Source organism: Micromys minutus (genome assembly GCF_963924665.1).
Source record: "Micromys minutus genome assembly, chromosome: 10".
NCBI lineage: Eukaryota > Metazoa > Chordata > Mammalia > Rodentia > Muridae > Micromys > Micromys minutus.
Window position 1 is genome coordinate 4,351,066 of NC_137979.1, and position 21,310 is coordinate 4,372,375.

The following is a 21,310-nucleotide window of genomic DNA, read 5'->3' on the forward strand; positions in this document are numbered from 1 at the left end:
AATGTTACCGGAACGCTTGCATATGCCAGGGTGGCACATGACCTAGCCTGAGACTGATTGTTCCCTTTTGCTGAGGCAGGACCCTCCAGATGCCTGATGTGTGGCATATTTTGGAGAAGTCCTTTGCAGTGGTTCTTTTCCTGACCCAGAGTAGTTTCCTCACCTACTTCTGCTCCCCAGGGCTTCAGTTACTACCCGGATGGCCGCTCAGCAGACTTCTGTGACTGTCTCACAGCATGGACACGCCCTCCCAGGGATGGCTCTGGCTCCAAACTGGGGTGAATTCAGGCTTCTAGCTTTGCTTACTCATAGCCTAGTTCTTGGACGGCAACAAACCTGCCTCTCATTACCCTGCGTTTATGTCCTTTTCTCAGCTCTCCTATGCGTGTAAAGCACATTCAAAGCCGTTCATCCGAAGCCCTGTGAGAAACAGCTTAGCTGACTAGAGCACATGGCCTGTGTATAATTGCTTTCATCTTTACCTTACGCTTCACAGAGTTGTTTGCACCAGCCACATCTTTACCTTCTTCAAGATTCTAACATACAGTAATCCTCCTTGCCCCGTGGTTTTGCTTCCTGTGATTCAAGTTGCCGTGACTAATGACAGTCTGAACATAATGAATAGAAAAAATAAATTAGAAATAAACAGCTCATAAGTTTTCAGTTGCACGCTGCTCTGAGTAGCGTGATGAAATCTCACACCATCCCACTGATTCTGGGGCATGAATCACATCTCCCTCCGCTGCCCTGAATGGTATGTGCTACCCACCTGGCATTTTCATCGCTGGATGCCCTAGGGTTCCCTGAAGCACACAATTGCTCTCCTGAGGAAGCATCTGAAAGTCATTAGTAACCTCACTCTTTGTCACAATGCCCGTGTCATTCTCCTTGGCTGTCCCATGTAGACCATGTACCATGTCGTATAACATCACAAGAATGACAGGGCAGCATGATCCAGGACTCTGAGAGAGCACAGTATTGCTAACACAACTTCGCTACAATACATTTCTGTAGCTGTCCCGTCTTACGCTTAGAGATCACGAATCTCTTTCTCTTTTTCTATCTGGTGAACGTTATCACCCATGAAGGAAACTGTTATTTCTATAGAACTTGAGGCTGTTTGCAGTTTTAGGCATCCACTGAAGCTTGTGGCCTGAATCCCTGCAGGTGAGGGGGCACCGAGCAATGTTGATGTACTTAGATTTGTTGGTCATACCCTGCATTCTGTCTTGGGAGTCTCTGACTTCCTGGGTGACTTTTGGTTTTAATTGGTGTCTAGCTAAAGTGTGTGTTCTCTGATGTGCTTTCCACCAATACATAGTCGTGTATTCGCCTCTGTTTCATACAGGCAGGCTCAGCATCCGGTGTGATCTCCTGTCTCCTGGATTCAATATCTTCCCCTCTGCTAGGCTTTCTCAAACATAAACCTGATTTCTAGCAGAGTAGGTTCTGGGGATGTGTGTGTGTGTGTGTGTGTGTGTGTATGCGAATGTTGTGTGCATACAGATACATGTGTGTGCATGCATGCATATGTTTGCACATGTACATGAAGGTCAGAGGTCAATCTCTGCTGTCATTTTTCAGAAGCACTTCACCTTGATTTTTGAGATGCTCACTGGGTCCTGGGGTCCACTCATTTGACTAGGCTGCCTTCTCAACAAGCTCTGAGGACCTACCTGCCTCTGCTTTTCCAGCACCGGCATTGCAAGCACCTAGCTTCTAACATGGATGCTAGGGCTCGAACTCGGGTCCTCACATTTGCAGAGTATGCATTTCATCAACTGAACTGGCCCCGGAGCTCCCAGGGCCTGGCTTTTGGGAGACATGGAAATTGTTTGAAAACAGGAGGCATCCTGCTTTGGCTTAGAGCCAGCTGATCCTAAGATTTGGATCTATACCTGACACTTCCCCCCTCATCTCAATTTTTCCATCTGTAAATGGGTATGAACAGAAGAGCTGAAGGTTGTCGGCGTAGAGCCTGCCACATACAAATCTTTAGTCACGATGATTCCTCAGCGCTACTGGCAGCAGAGGCAGCAGCTTGCTGTTTGAGGCAGTGGAGAAAGGTGCACCTTTCTCCTTGAGGGAGGAAGGAGGGCAGAGAATGTGTAATGATGTTGTTTGGTCCCAGGTAGACCTTTGTTCTGCTGTTTATCGAATCTATGTACCATGATTCTGCAGTAGAATGTCCAGGAGAGACAGAAAATCTGTCTTTGTTTCAAAGAAAAAAGTCCTCAGTTGAATGGCACATGCCCACAGTACCAGTACTTGGGAAGTAGGAGCTGGAGGAGTTCAAAGTCATCCTCTGCTACCCAGCGACTTTGGAGCCTCAATTATCTGAGATTCTGTCTCAAAACAACAACAAAAAAATTGTCTGAGTACAGTAAGTAGTACACACATTTAATTTTGGGAGGCAGAGGCAGGCAGATCTCTGAGTTTGTGGCAGCCTGGTCTACCAAGTGAGTTGTAGGGCTACACAGAGAAACCCTGTCTTAAAAAACAAAAAGAAAAAAACAAACCAAGAAACACATCACTGCAGCCTCCTCACTGGGCTTTTTTTGGGGTAATATTTGGGTCACACTATAGACCTGATTTCTTGATACACTTGTCTTCCTAATGCTCTCTCCTGACGCTAACAGTTTCATCAAGGGAATCTTGATTCTTCCCTAATCCATCCCCATTGCCCAATAACACACACACACACACACACACACACACACGAATATATGCATTGAATATTATATATATATATATATATATATATATATATATATATATATACATATACATATATGACTCTAACCCTAATCCTAACCCCTAACCCTAACCTACACACACATTCTTTCATAATTTATTCTTGGGGATTGTTTTGGAAAAAATTCCCTAGAGTAGAAATTTTCAGCCAAAAGATAGGAATGTTTTATGGTTTTATTTACAATGCTTCACAGAAATAAATCATTGTACACTTTTATTGTTGTTTTCTTTTTGTCTTTGAACTGGGGTCTCACTATGTATTCCAGGCTGATCTGGAATTCCTGGGCTCAGACAATCCCCTGCCTCAGAAGCAAGAGCAGCTGAGTAGCTGGATGTCAGATTCCTGCCACACTCAACTAAATTCTTTTTTTTTCTTTCTTTTTATGTATTTATTTACTTATTTATTGTTTTATTTATTCACCTTATAAGCTCAGCTCAATTCTTTAAAAAAATTTATTTTTATGATTTTTAAGTTGTGAGGTGGAATTTATTTTCCAAACCATGAAAAGTGTTCTTAAATAGGTTTTAGATTCAAACTGTTGGCCCTGGGCTGCTCCAGCCAGAGGCAGCTTGCGTGTGGCTGGGGTCCCATGTCTATAAAACCCTAACTTGGTACTGTTAGAGAAAAAGAGGTTTGGAACTGGTAAGATGACCTGTTGGGTAAAATGCTTGCTATATTAACACAAGTACCTGAGTCTGAATCTCCATCACCCACGTAAAAGAGGTGTCCACCCGCACCTGCAACCTCAGCAACTCAACTCAGCTCCCCAGCCAGCCAGGCTAACCAAATATTTGAGCTGACGTTTCTGTGAGAAAATTAAGGCAAAGATACCTAATGTCCTCTGGTTTCTATACACACACACACACACACACACACACACATACACACACGCATGCATACACATACACACAAGGGGTCCTTGTTAAAGCATTGAATGGCAGCATCAATTCTACATAAATCATAGCAAGTGGGATTTTATAGCCAAGGACCAAGGTGACAGTCAGTAGATCAAGTCTCAGCAAAGGGCAAGTCCAGCTAAACTCACAGTCAGGACTAGACTTCGGCTGAAGACAGGCCAGGATGGCCAGATATCATCTGGAGCTGTTGGTGAGTGAAGACCCCACCAGAATTCTGGAATGGTCAGATACCAAGGTTTAGGTGGGTGTTGGGGTGTGTGCTAAACTAACATAACAGGGTTTGTGTCTAGCACTGAATTTTACACAGAAGCACAAAATGGCCCCAATAGAGGCTTGATTTTATTAGACCAAGCATAGAACCTTACCCCATCCCTTCCCTGTTCTCCTTTCCCTTCCTACAGCATAGTGCTTAGAAATTACCTCTCGGGCTGGAGAAAACACCCTTCAGTGATAAGGCATGTACTCAGCATAAGTCTGGGTGCTATATCCAACACTACAAAAATATAGATAGATAGAAAGGTAGATAGATAGAAAGGTAGACAGACAGACAGATAGATAGACAGACAGACAGACAGACAGACAGACAGACAGACAGATAGATAGATAGATAGAAAGGTAGATAGATAGATAGGTAAATAGATAATAGATAGATGATATATATAGATGATATATATATAGATAGATGATAGATAGATAATAGAAAATAGTTTCTACCTTTAAAAAAGAATGCATGTGTGTGTGTGTGCATATGTGTGTGTGTGTGTGTGTGTGTGTGTGTGTGTAGGTAAGAAGAGGGCATCAGATCCCCTGCAACTGGGGTTATAAGTGGTTGTGAGTTGCCCAGTGTCAGCCCTCTGTACAAACAGCAAGTGCTCTTAACTCTGAGCCATCTCTCCAGTTCCTAAATTTGCATCTCTGTGTTTGAACCTGAAGCTCCAATGCTGGTAGATGCACTATATAACTCAAGTTAACAGATTAGTACCTCTGATTTGTTGGTTTTAAGGGCTCCTAACTAGCCTCCTCCCCTGTCCCCCACTGACACTGTCACCACTGCGTGCCAAAAGAAGAAAAGAGTCAATGCCCTCTGAATCCTCTCAGGACGTAAGCCCTGGATCATCCAGGATGAGATGGTGGACCAGTCACTTTGCTCTAAGCCTAGCTTCCTCCAAGTTTGTATTTCCTCACTTGGGATGACCTTGATTCTGACCACATGGCTGGGTAGTTCAGTGGTGCAGCGTGTGCTTAGCCAGCAGGAGACCCTAGATTCAATTCCCAGCAACTAAAAATTTGCCAGGAAGTCAAATCAGGCCGTGAGCACACCAGAACTGTCCCTGTGAGTTACCAGTGTAGTGTGCCATCCCTCTGGTATTTCTTTTCTTCCCTCCCATGTCCAGCACAGAGCTGGGTATGCATAGAGACTTTTGTTAAATTCTACTGAACCGAATTATCTAGGCCAAGGATCCCCTGGGAGGGAAGAAAGGACAATGTCATAGTGAATTAGGCCAGGATTCCCACATCCAAGGCTATGGTATAGAGGGTTTGTGGACCTTCCTGGGTGAAGAGAGGGCAGCTCTTGGGAGCCCAGAGAGCTACTGCAAGGGCCAGTTTGAATCCACCCCTGTGCCAAAGCCCTTTACCCACCCTCTGTTTGCCTTCCCTTGCCTGGCAGGGAGCCACCTCTGTTGCTTTTCCTATTGTGTTTGAATGTGAAGTAACACAGCAGAGACCCGACGCTTTCTGCTGAGGAGTTATCAGGAATATTCAGAAATGTTCAGTGTTTATAATTGCTTTTCTTCTCACCAGAGAACCACCTGGAAAATTTAATGACCTTTTAAAAAGTGGTCCGGAAAACAGCAAGGTCATTGTAGATCATTTTGTACCATTGGGGAGTTTCCCACTTTCTGCTCTGCAACTGATCTTCTCCCTCCCCATCCCTCAATTTTTGTCTTCTCGGTTCAGAAGTTGGATGGAGTCACCAAGCTCAGGACAGTTCGAGAGGCCCCCTCTGAGTGCATCTGTCCCCCTGGTAAGTGACGCGTTCCGTTCCTCACTCCTCCTGATCTCTGGAAGCCTGGCACTTCTCTGCCATATGACTGTAAAATGTTCAGGTCACCCTCAATCAAGAGCATGGTCTGGTGGTCCAGGCTGGGGCCCTCAGGGGACCGTCCTGGTACCTTTCCTTCTTAGCTGTTGGTTTCACAATGACTCCAGCCACATGGGCTGCTGTGTTTTGATCAGTGGCATTGAGGTGCTTGGGAAGTATTAAAACTGGCTTTGAAGACAGACTGAGTGGTAGGAAAGGGATAGCCTCTGACTGAGTCTTCAGAATGACCTGAATGAAGGAGCTACCCTTTCTGCTCCATGATTGCTGTGTGCTGAGCTCTGACTGATACAGGAAGGGAAAGGCTGGTGAGCCTGAACTTTGTTCTTGTTGCTGCTTTTGCACAGAGAAAAAGATGGTCCAGAGAGTTTGTCTGGGGCACCCAGGTAATCAAGTCTCTCTGTTATGTTGGTGTGGAGTAGGAAGGCCGTGAATAAAATCAGGGCTTCTGAGAGCCTCATCCATGTGGCTCAAATCCAGATGCAGAGTGGACAGGACAGTGTGGAATGCTGTGTGGCCACAACTAAGAGTTTCCACCTGGGCTTCCAGGGTTAGACTGAACCTTGCATAGGATGTTGTGACACAGGGAGGGAGAGGATCGTGGCACCGTGTCTCATGCTAGAAGGGTTTTCTCTGTGGGTGTGTGTATGTATATGTTTATACACGTGTATGTAGAGGTTGAAGGTTCATGGTAAGTGTCTTCTGAGGCAGGGTCTCTTACTGAACTTGAAACCATGCTGGACGACCAGGAGCTCCAGAACCCACTCCCGTCTGCATCCCCAACACCAGGTTAAGAGTGAGCGAGCCCTAACCCACAGAGCTTCTTACATGGGCTCTGAACCTGAGTGCTATGATTGTGAAGCTAGCCCATCATCAACTCAGCCGTCTCCCAGCCCTGAGGCTTCTGTAACTGGTGCAGAGCAGGTGATAGCTGAAACAGCGCCCCCATCAGCATCTGCAGGATCACTTCAAGGCTCCCAGAAACCATTCGCAGCTCAGGGTTGGGAGCTTCCTCCGCAAAGGTGGATCTGATGGGGGATTCTGTCTCTGAACTCTGGAAGATTTTACCATTGAGTTTAAAAGTCTTTAGTTGACACAGAAGTTCTAAAGAGGAAAAAGATTGTGGCCGGTCGTGACATTCGTGGGTCAGAATTAAAGTCGTTTTAAATGAGGGAAAATTTAGACCCATCAATAAATTTTTTGGATGACTTATAAAATATCTAGGATGGGGTTATCTTTCTTCCTTCATTCTCTACATCACATTATGTCTAGTCCAATCTATGGATCAACCAGGGATCCAGCCAAATAGAGGTCACTTCCTAACAACTGTTAAATAACAGCTGCTTGTACATTATATGTCATCTTGAGGTGATTTAAATATGCAGGAAGCAGTGCATAGCTTAGGCAACTATAATGCATATGCAAATGAAATGTTACTGTACATGCAAATACAATGCTTTTCCATATAAAGGACTTAAACACCATTTACGGGGATGGACAGAATCATGAAAGCAGTCAGTCTCCTATAGAGTCCAAGAGACCCTTTTATATTCATATGATTTATGTGAGTAAATATGGGGTTCCTTAAGACTTATTTGTGTGTGTGAGTGTGTGTGTGTGTATGTGCAGATGCTTTCAGAATCCAGAAAAAGGTAATAGATCCCCTGGGGTTAGAATTATAGGTGGTTAAAAGCCACCTGATATGGGTGCCGGGAACAAAACTCTGGTCCTCTGGAAGAGTATCAAGTACTCATAACCACTGAGCTCAGTCCCTAGAAGTGCGTTTTAAAACCGAGATGCACGGCCATTCATGAGATACAGTTTCACAGTTTACAACCAGCATTTTTAAAGTTCTTATGGAGTAGAATAAAAAAATATCCTAAGGTAAAAATGCGATTATTGATATTTATAGGTGTGGCCTACAATGAGACCGTTGTCTGCCATGCTTGCTAACGGAATGTTCACAAGTCTCAAGTATGGAAGGAAGTTGGGGAGAGGAGGAGGGAAGTGAGTGGGACTTGCTTTGGTTGTCCTGGGGGTGCCTGGCTGCTAAGCTGCAGTCAATGCAACTTTAGGGAGATTCAGCATTGTCTCACAGGCCCACTGCCTGCCTGTGTCTACATCTCATCACCCCTGCCTAAGTTCTAACTTAAGCCTTTTGAATTCTTCATCAACACAAAGCCCCTGTAGTCTGGCAGGCATTGCCTGAGAGCAGAAAGGTCCTTCACTGTAGCACCAAGGGCCTGCGTTTCTTCCTCTCTTCAAAGCTCTGATCAAAGGGCCCTGCAGACTTTAGGCCTCTGGAGATTCAGAGGGCTCGCTGTAGCTTGGGTCACCATCTGATCTGAGAAACTGGCAGGTCACCGTCCAGCCCCTTCCCATGCCCCAGGGAAACAGTGTAACCTTTTGTGAGGTCCTAGCAGAGAGCAGGCAGATAAGCAGTGCTGTGTGTTGCCTGTCGGGAGCTTTGCTTGCAGTGAGTAGGCTGTCGGGAGCATTGCTTGCAGTGAGTAGGCTGTGCAGGCCGAGAAGCGAGGTGAGCTTCAAGCTAGAAGAAGGTCCATCCCTTATGCCCAGGTCTACTCTGGGGGGACTTTTGGGGCTGTGCTGAATAGGCTCGGTGGCTTCTGGTGGGTGAAGGGCTCTCCAGCCTTCCCCTCATCTATGACATGGCATAGTGTGTCTGACTGTTTTCCTCAAATAGATGTGTTCAAATTTTAGTGTTTGGTTCTTGCAAATAAGACTTGATTTGAAAATAGGGTCTCTGTGGTCCCCAGCAGTTCCTTTTCTGGTAAAGGATATTCCTCAAGATCCCTAGTGGATGCCTGAAGCTTTGGATAGTAACTAGTCCCATATATGTGTAAGCAATTCCTCATACACCAAATTTACATGCTTGATACATGTAAATGTACTTTTTTTCTACATATACATACATGTTGTGCTGGCTAGCCATAAGTCAACTTAACACAAACTAGAGTTATGGGAAAAGAGGGAACCTCGGTTGAGAAAGTGACTCCGTAAGATCCAGCTGTAAGGCATTTTTTTAATTAGTGATTGATGGAGGAGGGTCTAGATCTTTGTAGGTGGTGCTGTCCGTAGGCTGGTGCTCATGAATTCTATAAGAGAGCAGGCAGAACAAGCCAGTGAGCAGCACCCTCATGGCCTCAGCATCAGCTCCTGCCTCTCTGCTGTCTAAACCCCTGTCCTGACTTCCTTCAATGCTGAACAGTGCTGTGGAGATGGAAATCAAACGAACACTCCCCCCTCCCCCCAGGTTTCTTTGGTCATAGTGTTTTATCACAGTAATAGTGACCCTGAGAAAGACATATGCCTATGATAAAGTTTGACTTACAGATTAGACACAGTGAGACAAAAACAACAGCTATGAAATACAACAGATACATCACAGTAAAAGGTTGTAGGAATGGGCTCTTTCTCAAAATGTCTTTTCATGCTCCTTTCTCTTTACCTAAAGGAAGTACTTCGTAGCTTTCCTTGAAATGTCTAAGTTGGAGCTCAATGCCTGTACACTGTGGGGCTAATGCTAAAATAAGGGTTCCGTGAACATCAGCACTGAGGTACCATGACAACCAATGTGGTACCTGAGATAGTCGCTAGGCAACTAACAGGGGGTGGCATATACATCGTGTGATGCACTGAACTCGGACGGTTCACCCTGCGAAGGAGCTGGACGATGGGAGGCTTCGCTGCACTACTCAGAATGGTCTGTGGTTTGACATTACTGATTTCTGGAATTTTCCACTTAGTATTTCTGGGCCTTGGTTGACAGTGGGCAGTTGGAAATGCAGAAAATAAAACCTCAGAGATTGGGGGGGGGGTGTATACAATAATTAAGATAAGGATCTTGCAACAGTATCCTCCACGATCAGCTGTTCCCTGATTCTGCTAGCCTCTAGCCTGCTGGACCTATGATCAGGTTAAATGTGGTTGAAGTTTAAAATAAATGTCTTTGAATAGAGTAAAATACAACATTAACAATTTGAAGTACTTCAAAAGGTTATGCTAGAGCACAGCCCTCTCAGCCCTCCACCACTGGATTTCCCTCCGCATTTCAGAGGCCTCTCCTCAGGTTGCTTTATGTCCTTGTGGTTTGAATGTGATGTGTCCCCCACAGTATCATGTGTTCAAACACCCGCTTTCCAGCAGGTGGCGCTGTTCAGGGAGGTTGTGGAACCTTTAGATGGTAGAACCATGCTGGAGGAAGTCCATCACTAGAGATATGAGGTTTTAGAGTCTAGCCCCACTTGCTTTCTCTGTGCTGTCTCCTTAGTGCAGAATCAATGTGAGCAGCCAGTTTCCTGCTATCAAGCCCTCCATGGCCTGTGTCATGCTTCCCAGGCATGAGTGCCTATAGCCCTCTGGACCTGTGAACCACAGTAAACTCTTTCTCCCTTAAGCTGTTTTTGTCAAAATACTTTATCTCAGCAACAGCAAAGACACTAATGCAGATCAAGGGCAGTGGCCCTGTGGAACATCTGTATGTTTGCATTATCTGATAGTGAAGTTGTGGATAGCCACACATCGCTTTAGAAAATATATACTTATTTTTATTTTTTTAATTATGGGGGTAGGGGGGAGGAAGAGGCACATGAGCTGCAGGTGCCCATGGAGGCCAGAAGAGGGCGCTGTGAATAAACTTGTGTCCTTTGCAAAGGCAGTATGGTGCTCTTTCCCCAGCCCAGCTCTCGGTCCCCTCCCATAGAACTTTTGAGCCCTTGAGATGTGACTTGTACAGCTGAGGACCTGAAGTTTAGGATTTATTTCCTTTTAACTAACTTTTATTTAAATCACCATGTATGGCTGGTAGCTGTAGCACTGGAGAACCTGCAGCAGGGGTAATTTACATGCACACAGATAGATGATAGATAGATGGATGGATGGATGGATGGATGGATGGATGGATGGATAGATAGATAGATAGATAGATAGATAGATAGATAGATAGATAGATGGATGGATGGATGGATAAATAGATAGTGTGTGCCTCATATAGTCCAGATTGACCTTGAAGTCATTATGTAACCACAGATGACCTTGATCTTCCTGCCTCAGTCTCTTGAGAGCTGGGATTGCAGGTGCATACTACCATGCCTGGCTTGTTTACAATTTTTCAATAGTACAAAAATACGCCCATGCTGGTTTTCCACTCTCAAACAGTATTTGATAAAACCCATGAGGCATTTTAAATTTTATTATTAAATAGGCTTTTGTTTGATGATTTTACCCGATCTTAGCAAGCGTATGTGTTCTGAGTACACATAAGCTGGTCTACGCTGTGATGCTTGGAAGATATGTATGCTAAGCACATTTCTTAGCATATTTTTGACTTACACTGGGTTTATATGGTATATGTATATATGCCATATACATATACATGTACATATACCATTGAAGAGTTCTCACAGTTCAACCCATAACACTTCACATACTTCCATTATGGGGCTAGTGAGGAAGAATAGTACTTATCTTCATATACATGTATGAATACATATGTATATATACATATATGTATGTATGTATGTAGCCAATTATCATGTGTCAGGCATGTCTGTGTGCCATTGAGTTCTTCTCTAGCTTTTTGGCACTTTTGGATCATGTGTTGTTTGCTGTGTACTGCTTTCTGGGATTTGCAGTTTCTCTTGCTCTCTGTCTTATACCATACCATAACATATCAAATCAAATCAAATCCTATCCTATCCTATCATATAGAACTGGCGCTGCCTCATTTGGTTCAGTGTCAGGATCCTGTCACAGGGTTGAGCTGCCCTGAGATGGACGTGTGTAGGACATGTGAGGCTTTTCCCATCCTGTGACCTTACAGCGCCCGAGAGGTTGATAGTATAGACCAAGCTGCATCCATCCTGTGATGGAGAAATGAGACCTGCACACCACCTTGTTACCGGACTCCTTGGCTTTGTTCTGAAGCTTTTCCTGAGTCAGGAGATGCTTCGCACCTGGGTTATGGTTAAGATGGAAGGACAGATGCCTTCTGTTTGGAGAAGCTTGCCAGGCTGTGTGTGGTCTGGGCCTGCCCTGGACTGAGAATAACCACGATGCTTTTTTTCTCCCGTGGGATGACTCAGGGCCAACAACTTAAAGCCTGAGATCCCTGGGTTCGAATCTTGATTCTTCATGGTTCACCCTGTGTGTCCTGGCAACAGGGTTCACCTTGGTTTGTTCGCTGCTCGTTTGGCATGAAAACATTAATAGATTCTGACCATCCTTCATAAATAATGCAGCACGTACACACATCAAGCCCATACCGAAAGTGCAGGGCTCAGGAGTGGGTCTGGTTGCAGGTGTGCCTGAGCTCAGGGACTTTCCCCAATATTCAGCTTCTGTCCCTGTCATTCTCAGGCTGTTTTTCCTTAGGGTGCCTGCTCTGTAGGAAGGTGACTGCCAATGTGGTGGCGAGGCCATTTCTGATCAGCACCACCCAGATACGCACTGTCCTCACTAGCCCTCTCACTGGACACCATGAGGTATTGTGAGCTGAACTGTGGGAACTTTTCGATTCACACTTAAAATCTTAACCCTTTCCTCTGCCTCAGAATGAGAGTATATTCAGAGAGTTGTACTTGCGGTGGAATGAGGCCATGAAGGTCTCTTCATAGGAAGAGATTTGGAGAACATAAGCATGTACACGCATACTCATGTGCACACATACATACACATGCATTCACATGCACATGCATATAGGTACACACATAGACACATGCATGCACATACATACACATGTATACACACATGCAGATAGGTGTACACATATATACATCTACATACTTAAGAACATATGTGTACACATATGCACAGGTATATACACATGAACACAGGTACACACATGTATATACATACACGCACATGTGGCTATGAGGGAAAGTTGACTACTGGAAACATGGTATGGGGGACAGTAGCTACCCCAGAAAGATGGAAGTTCTGTTCCCAGAACAAGAGAAAATTCATGCAGCTAGGCAAACACCAGGGACAGGTGGCTTATTGTGACATTAGACAGATTCTGGGTTTGGCCAAAGATTGGCTCTACTCAGGCACCCAAGGACTTTGCCCTCTCTAAATTAGCTATGCAGTACATGCTGGCCTTCTCGCCCCTCTGTGTCTGAGTCCCAGATCTATAGGTGTGTGCGGGGCCCAGGGCTTGCTTCTGTCTGTTGTTTGTAAACTGGGCACTTCCTCCACGGGATCAGGTCAAGACTGAATGCATGCATGGATACATCCCTCCACATCCCAAGAGTGAGTTGTTGCTTGTCATGAACTCAAATCTACGTGGTCAGCCAGAGATGGAGAGGGGAGAGAAGGTACGGACATGGGAATGCTCTGGAAGGGAAGAACAAAGGGCTGCCCAGTTATACCAGCGCGTTCTCCTGGGATGGGTGAGAAAATATGGGTGACCAAGAAGCAAGAGAAACAGACAGGAGGAGAAACCACAGGGTTGGAATCCAGAAGATCTGAGCACAGCACATCCCTCCTGCCCTCTCAGGCTTGTTTCTAATTAGACTCCACCTGCCCTGGGCAGTCTTAGGAACTTTCTGAAAAAGTGGTAATTTTCGTCATTGTCTCTTTGTGCCTTTCTGCATTGCTGTGTGGTATTGCAGAGATGCTGCGTGTGGCCTCCAGATGGTGTGCACTGGACTTACTGCATGGGGGTTTGGTGGGGGTGGTGAGCCATTTCCAGAAAGGAACAGATGCATGAGAGGTAGAAATTCCCCACCCGTGTGGACGTCCTTGTGGAGAGTAAACTCTCTTCAAACACCAAGCACGGAAATGACGTGAGCCGGTGCGATCTGCTGTAGTTTACAGAGAGAGTTCCTGAGGAGAACAGGAGTGGTAAAGGCATTGGAGGCTGGGTTTTCATCCACTGGTGTAGAGGAAGAATGGGCTTAGGGAAGGGGGCTTGCACTCTTCAAACAAGAAATCATGTTCTTTTGAAATTTTGTGTATGTATATGTGTATGTGTATGTATTCCCCAGGAATGGTAAATCCCAGTTGACTTGAATTTCTGGAACGATTGGGCGCTTGTGCAGGAGCTACCCAACCGCAACAGATAGAGCTGAAGGCGATTTTTGGGTCTGATCTATCTCCCTCTCCCCTTCTCCCCCTCTCTCCCCCATCTTTCCTCCCTCTCTCCCTCCCTATTCCTCCTTTCCTTCTTTTCTTCTCTTCGGTGCTAGAAGTTAAACCTGGGATCTCCTACATACTAGGAGAGCATCCCGTATCCAGGTTTTACAATTGCCAAACTCTTCTTTCTTTTTGAGGCAGGGCTTCCCAGCATAATCCTGTCTCTACCTGACTTTGCAAGCCTCCCGCCTCAGCTTCTCTAGTGCTAGGATCATAGGGCAAGCAACCATGACCCACAGTAATTTTAAAATTTTTTCCTATGCTGGGCATAGAACCCAGGACCTTGTATACGCTCGGTAAGCACTTCAACCCTGAGCTGAGCTCTCATCCTTGCCAGAACTCTCTGGAGAATGATGTCATCACATTTACCGCACTCTACTGTGAGCAGATGTCAGTCTGTCCATCTGCTTATTATTTATTTACTCATTGGTATGTCCTGTCATAGGGAGGGTGACATACTAAGACTGTTAGAAACTGCTGCAAACTCATCCTTAGACGATACTACAGGTTGTATAGAATCACAGTCAACTAAAAGACAGAGTAAACGTGTGTACTGCAGAGAAAAGTCCTACAGAAATTAAAAGGAGACCCTGCTGCAGACCAGAGGATCTATACAGACAGACTGGTTTGTGGGAGCAGAGCTCTTACGCAGGAAGGTGGGAGCTGGGTAGAGTTCTGAAGGCGGCTTGGCATCCTAACCAGCTTGCACAGTGTCACAGCTCCCTGAGGCCTGACGGCCTGAGCAAGATAAAAGGGAAACATGAAGTGCTGGTTTAAACTCTTGTTGAAAGGCAGCTATGGGGGTTAAGGTGAAAGGAGGGCTAGTAGGGCGTGGGGCTGTGTGCTGTGGGGTGCACCACAGAAGTGTCTGCGTACAGAGTTTATCTTCAAGAGGGGGACCCTCGAAACGGCAGGAGGACAGACTGGATTTGCAGATCTGGGTCCATCACAGAGGCCCCTAAGAGGGTGCTCAGGGCCGCCACCTTCTCGGTTTAATTATGGTCACATCCCTGAGCCTAGAGTGGTCCCTGGTTTCTGGAGAAACACTGAGAAACATCTGGCAATGGCCTCTCCTGGGTAGAGGTCCTGAGGAGATGAAGGAGGGTCGTGAGTACTGATGGGGGGACAGCTGCAGAGGCACCAGGACCTGTGGTGCAGTGTCACAACCATGGTTCGGGTAGGGGAGCAGACAGAGATCAGAGGAGCTGTGGGCCTCGGGGGGGGGGGCTGGGGAGGTGGTGGTGGGGTGGAGGTCACCCTGACCTGAAACAAGACTGGATTCAGGAGACATGGTGCGCATAGTTTGAGGTTGTGGTTTTACAAACCAATTTGTAGATTCACTGGCGAGTGGAAAATGGTAATTAGAAGTCTTCTCTCCCAGTGTCGTCTAGCCGTTCTGCGTCTATTAATTATCAAGTGTGCCCAGCACCATAAAGATCTTGAAATGCAACTAGAGTCTGACCTTTGGGATATGGAGGTTTTCTTGTGACCACCAGAGGGAGCCCATTTATTTTATTCAATTCTGTAGAGCTGGAACAGGAATTTTAGAAAAACTTGGGTCAATGAGTCAGGAAGACTGCAAACTCAAGGACAGCTTGGACTAATGAGTGAGTGCAGAGGTTGATCTTTAAACAACAGAACAAGTTTGAAAGAGCTGGGGGTACAGCTTGGTAGTAAAGTATTTTTCAGCATGTGGGGAGGGGCTAGGAATGTCCAGCACTACATGTACACACACACACACACACACACACACACACACACACACACACACACACCACAGAATAAGAAAAAGCTAGATACAAAAGACAAGATTGGAGAAAAAATATTATATGAGTCCCCATAGAAAAAAATCTAAGGGCACCATTTTTCTGTGCCGCCTCTGTTTATGGAGCACTTCTTGAAAGCACAGTGTGATGAACAGAAGCAATTTGCCAGAGAAGGGGATGAACTTGCATTGCTCATTGGCAAAAATGGCAAGCCTGGGCTGTCAAGGACTTAGCAACCTAGGCCGTTAAGCATGTCCTTTGTTGTCACATGGTTATCTAGGGACTGTGGCTTTCTGTGCTTACCAACACTCAAGACAGGAACATACTACACAACACTAAATTGAAATGGGGGGGCGCTTTGTTTGATACAGGATCATATCCTTGGCTAGCCTAGAATTCTCTCTGTAGACCAGGCTGTCCTCAAATTCAGATATTCATCTGCCTCTGCCTCCTGAGGGCTGGGCTTAAAGGTATGTAACACCATGCCCAGCTTAATTGAAACTTTGATGAATTTTTAATACACACAGCTCTGGTATCATCCTAATGGAATGTTGAGCTATAGTTAAGTTGAGGTCTATAGCAATAAATAAGTGGAAGGGATTTACCTTAAGTCTCCGTGGTAAGGAGGCCTCTGAGGGAGACCTGTGTGTGGGTCATGTGTCTGAATCATGGGAGAAAGCAGGGTCTCCAGTTCATACTCAGGCTGGAGAGCACAAGAACCCATGTTCTGTTTGGAGTCCAAAGGAGTTTACAGAACAAAATGCTGGTGATATTAATAAAGTATGGAGGTATTCTTCTGAAACATTCTCTCTTGCTTGGCCTTTTGGTTCTGTTTACAGTTTGATAAAAGACCCACCCGCTTGTAGAGAGCAGTCTGTGTTCTTCAAGTCAACCAACTGAAATCTTACTCTCATCCAAAGACAGCTTCCCAGGCCCCTGCAGAGCAGTGTTTGCCTGCATTTGTCGTTCCTGTGGCCCAATGAGTCCGCACCTGACTTAGCATCTTACTTCCCACTTCTTTACTTCATGGCTCCGGTTTCGCCTACCAGAGCTTACACTTTCTCTCGCCAATCCGTCCCCTTTCCTGCCCCCAGGGCATCTACTGAGCCCTTCCTTGCTATGCCATCCTTACCTCTGGCAGACACCCAAGGCCTTAGCGTCTTCTCAACCTTCCCCTGGCTGTGGGTGAGGCAATCTTGGTTTTAACAGGCTTCTGTGACTTGCTTCTTCACGGCAAGCAAGGTCCTTATCTCGAGACTTCTCAGTCCACTTCCTGACCTGTCCTGGAGCTCATCTGTTAGCCCATACTCGCCTCCTGTGTTCTTCTTAATTACTTCGTTTCTCCACCATCCCAGGAGCCTGGAGCCTTCTTGACATCTCTTTGCGTTCTTCGTGGCATGACTCACACCATCGGAGATGAAAGAATGACTGGAGGATGGGTGAATGGTTAGAAAAGCGGGAGTGTACACACAGCAGAATTCCATTCAGCCATTAAAAAGGACAGGATCCTGTTGTCTGTGGCAACGTGGATACAGACGCCTTGCTTAAAAACATGGTTCAGCCACAGAGGATGAGTACCATGGGGTCTCACCAGTATGTGGTATTTTAAAAGGCTAATCTTACAAGAGTAAAGAGGGAGAGAGGAGAGATTGGCCCCAGATACCAAGCTGCATTCGGGCAGGAGGGATCAGGTCTAGCCGTGCCTTGCACAATAGGATGATTGTCATTGGCAAGAACTTAATCCCTATTTCAAAGCAGAGAGGATTTTGAACAATGAACGAAATGGAACTGAATGTGCCAAGTATCTTGCTTTTGTGTTTCTCAGTGTACGCGTGCATCCAAATATCACAAATGTCTATGCATCCCACTAAAAGTGAAAGTTGTGGGCTAGAGGGATGGGTCAGCAGAGGTTTGGTTCCCAGCACCCACAACTGGGGCATCTTATAACTGTTTGTAACTCCAGCTTCAGGAGATACCCTGCCCTTCTCCTGCCTCCAGAGCACATGCATGTGTGTGCACAAATGCATATATACTCGCATATATATTTAATTAAAAAACATTTTAAAGCATCTCCCCTTTCCTTACTGAGGAATCTGGATCCATTCCTTGAGCCACAGCTTGATCCCATTTCCTGAGATGTTTCCTCTCTTCTTTAGAGGAACCCTTGACCTCCACCCCAACACTTTGGGTACCCCTACCCACAGCACCTGTGAGCTGATAATGGAGTGGGGGTGTCACTCCCTTTGCCTGTTGCTACTTCCGGCCTGTGACCACTCAGAGGCAGGGTTGGCCCTGGAGGAAGGACAGCTCCGCTCTCGATACTGTACACACGGACGTCAGTTGATTTTATAAATGTGTTTATGTGATTTGTGAAGTGACAGAGAATGTCTCATAGGGACTGTTACAACGAGGAAGCAGCAGAGGTGACATGGCTGGCACCGTCCTGGGCTTTCCACACTGCCCAGAAGTGGAGCACGCATGCAGTCAGTGGGCACTCTGTCTGCTCCCGAAGCCAGGCAACCCTCCTCTGGTGCCTAGTCTTCATCCTGACTCTTTATCCCGCTGTCAGCACATGATAATTTTTGCTCTTGCTCATCTGAGATGTCACTCAGGCCAAAGCTTGGCTCCACTGAGTTCTGAGTTTTCCCCAGGGGCCAATGATTGAAAAAATCACTTGCTTTTTTTTTTTTTTTTTTTTTTTTTTTTTTTTGTGGCGCTGGCCAGGGTCCCTAAGTAATGAATCACATCCGTTTGGACTTCTCGCCACTCTGCTGTGCAAATGTAATCCCTGTGGGGAAACAGTTTAGGTCTCTTTCCCAAAATGTCTACTCTACCCTTTACCACTCATGTGGCCTTTGCCTTCCCTCTGTCCCCATGCCTGGCTGTCTGAGTGGAGGAGACATTGGAGCTCCACTGCCCCGGGCACCCCCGCATGAATGCACCTTGCTGGACTTTGGATTAGAATGTACCCCCAATGTCTACATCCTAAAGTCTTGGCCATCAGCCTGAGGCACCGTGGAAGGTAAAACCTTTAAAAGGAAGTGAGGTCATCTCGGGGGAGGTGTTTGTCCTTTGCGTCCCAACCACCATGGGATGAACAGCCCCCTGCCATAATGTTTTGCCTCACTCTGCTGACTGTGAGCTCAGATAATTACTTCTTACTTTAAATTGCTTCTTGTTGATATTTCATCACAGAGACAAAAAACTAAGGCCCTCAAAACTAAGGCCATCTCTGCACACAGTACCTCCCTGCCTTTTCTGTCTAAGCCCCCAAGAATCTCCCATTTTCCTCTACATATCTCCCAGCTGTCTCACAGAGGCAGACGCAGAGTGCCCCACATGAGCCACCTGACCCCTCACTGTAGGCTCAGGGCCCTCAGTCTGTCTTCCATCCTTGGATGATGGAGTAGCCATTATGGACTGAGATATGTTTCCTTCTACTATTGATGTTTGGCCTTTTACTGTGTATCGTAATGCTAAATACTAGCCCCCAAGTCCTTGTCACCCCCAGGGACCTGAGAATCTGCACATAGACCCAAGTGACACTATGTCATATTGCCCCTTAAGCTCCCTCTGATTGGTGAATAAAGATGCTTACAGCCTATAGCTGGACAGTAAAGACATAGGCAGAGTTTTCGGTTCCTGGGTTCCTTGAAGTCTGTGATAGAAGACCGTGAGGAAAGAGGAGAAGTCACTGTGGGGTAGGTAAGTTATGTAAACATGGCCACGGGGTCTGGCCGGTTGGAGTTAGGAGCTGACCTGATGGAACATAGCAAGTTATAATTCGGAGTTATTGATTGGTAAGTAGAAATAATAGCTTAGAAGGTAGGTATCTGCCCAGCTCTACTGCATTAAAGGCTTATTGTAAATAAAGAATGTGTGTCTTTTATCTGGGATTGGATGATCAAAGGCAGGGTAGAACCCTCTTGTTTGAGATTAAATAATTACTACAACACTGGGGAATCAACGTGTGGTAAGAACTAACTTTTAACAAAACTGATTTCAGATTCCCGGATTAAAAAAAAAAAAAGTATGCTGTGCTTTTAAGGTTTTTGGATCAGGGAGAAGTAGTTTCTTAGGAAAGTTGTTTTCCCCCCAAGTCTTGGGGAGTTCCAGCAAGGATTGAAATGCATGCTGGTTTGAAATATGTGATTCCAGGGGTTTATACGGTGAGCTATGCCCCTGAAATGGCTATACCAGACAGCAAAGCCCAGGAGCTACTATGCCAGGCTCAGATGCCAGGCAGCCTGAGCTCTTCCCAGGCTCGGGGCCAGGGAGAGATGTTTCACAGGCACAGCATCTGAGCTCCGGAACACAGACACAGGCATATCTCTGGATTATGGACCAACCTGATCTATACCATAAAGTCAGGTTGGGGCCTTCTGCTGATAGATACAGCCACTTCCTAACAAGAGTGGGACTCAAAATGACACATTTTCTCTTAAAAGCACTAGATAGCTTTTTGCTTAATAATAATTAAGAGGGTTCTTTGTAATTAAAAAAATAAATACACATCAATATGAAGAGAAAGAAAAAAAACATGGGTATATAAGGCATGTATGGTGGTTTGAATATGCTTGGCCCAGAGAATGGCACTATTAGGAGGTGTGGCCTTTTTGGAATAGATGTGGCCTTGTTGGAAGAAGTGCACCACTGTTGGAGTGGACAATGAGATCCTTCTCCTAACCATATGGGAGCCAGTCTTCTCCTAGCAGCCTTCAGATGAAATGTAGAACTCTTAGCTCCTCCTACATCATGCCTGCCCTGGTGCTGCCATGCTCCCACCTTGATGATAATGGACTGAACCTCTGAACCTGTAAGCCAGCCCCAATTAAATGTTGTCCTTATAAGAATTGCCTAGGTCACGGTGTCTGTTCGCAGCAGTAAGACCCTAACTAAGACAGAAGTTGGAACCAGGAGTGGGGTATTGCTGTGATAGGCCTGATCATGCTTTTGTTTGGAAGAATGGATTTTGGATTTGAAAAACCATAGAATGCTTTAAGTAGATTGATTAGTGAAGAGGATTTTAATGGAAAGGAGCAAGCTGAAAAAGACAAAAAAATATAAAATGTATAGTTTAAGTAATAAAGAGGCACCAGGTTTGGGTATGAGTCATTTGCTAGGTTGGGCTGTAATCAGTTCTCCCATGGGAGAAGTCATGTATAGAGACTGGTTGCTCACACCAGTGAGACACCTGTTTTTAAGTGAGCTCTCACAGCTGCCATTAGTTCTCTTGTGGGAGCCCCACATTCCGAGGTTGGCTGCTCAGAGTACTCTTGAAATTCTAGCCCATGTTAGCTCTCCTGAGCATAGCTCTTTTTTTTTTTCTCTTCTGTTGTATAAAAGCAAACCAACTCTGCCCCAACCTCAACTCTGGGTCCTCATGCTGATTAGCAGAAATAGCTTTTCTAGGGCAAAATGCTTTTGGCAACAGAAAAGCATTAACTTTTAATTTGAAAGAGGTCAGGACAACACCCAGAACTCATGGCAGATCTGGGAATCCGGGCAGCAGGGACTGTGGCTAGGCCTGTAGGGAGTAAGAACCCCCTCGAAGTACCCAGTGATGAGAAAGAGGAAGGGAGGGAGGGAGGGAGAAAGGAAAGACTGAGTTGGAGTT

At 45.7% G+C, this 21,310-nt stretch overlaps 1 protein-coding gene across 1 annotated transcript in view; it reads left to right on the forward strand.

Moving 5' to 3' along the window:
- Positions 1–21,310, forward strand: part of COL23A1 (collagen type XXIII alpha 1 chain) — a gene marked incomplete at its 5' end in the record, with an annotated part of 269,518 nt that overhangs the window by 19,238 nt on the left and 228,970 nt on the right. Inside the window, one exon of the mRNA XM_080924021.1 lies at positions 5,632–5,698. Coding sequence (XP_080780147.1) covers positions 5,632–5,698 — 67 coding nt within the window. The remainder of the gene's footprint in view (positions 1–5,631; positions 5,699–21,310) is intronic.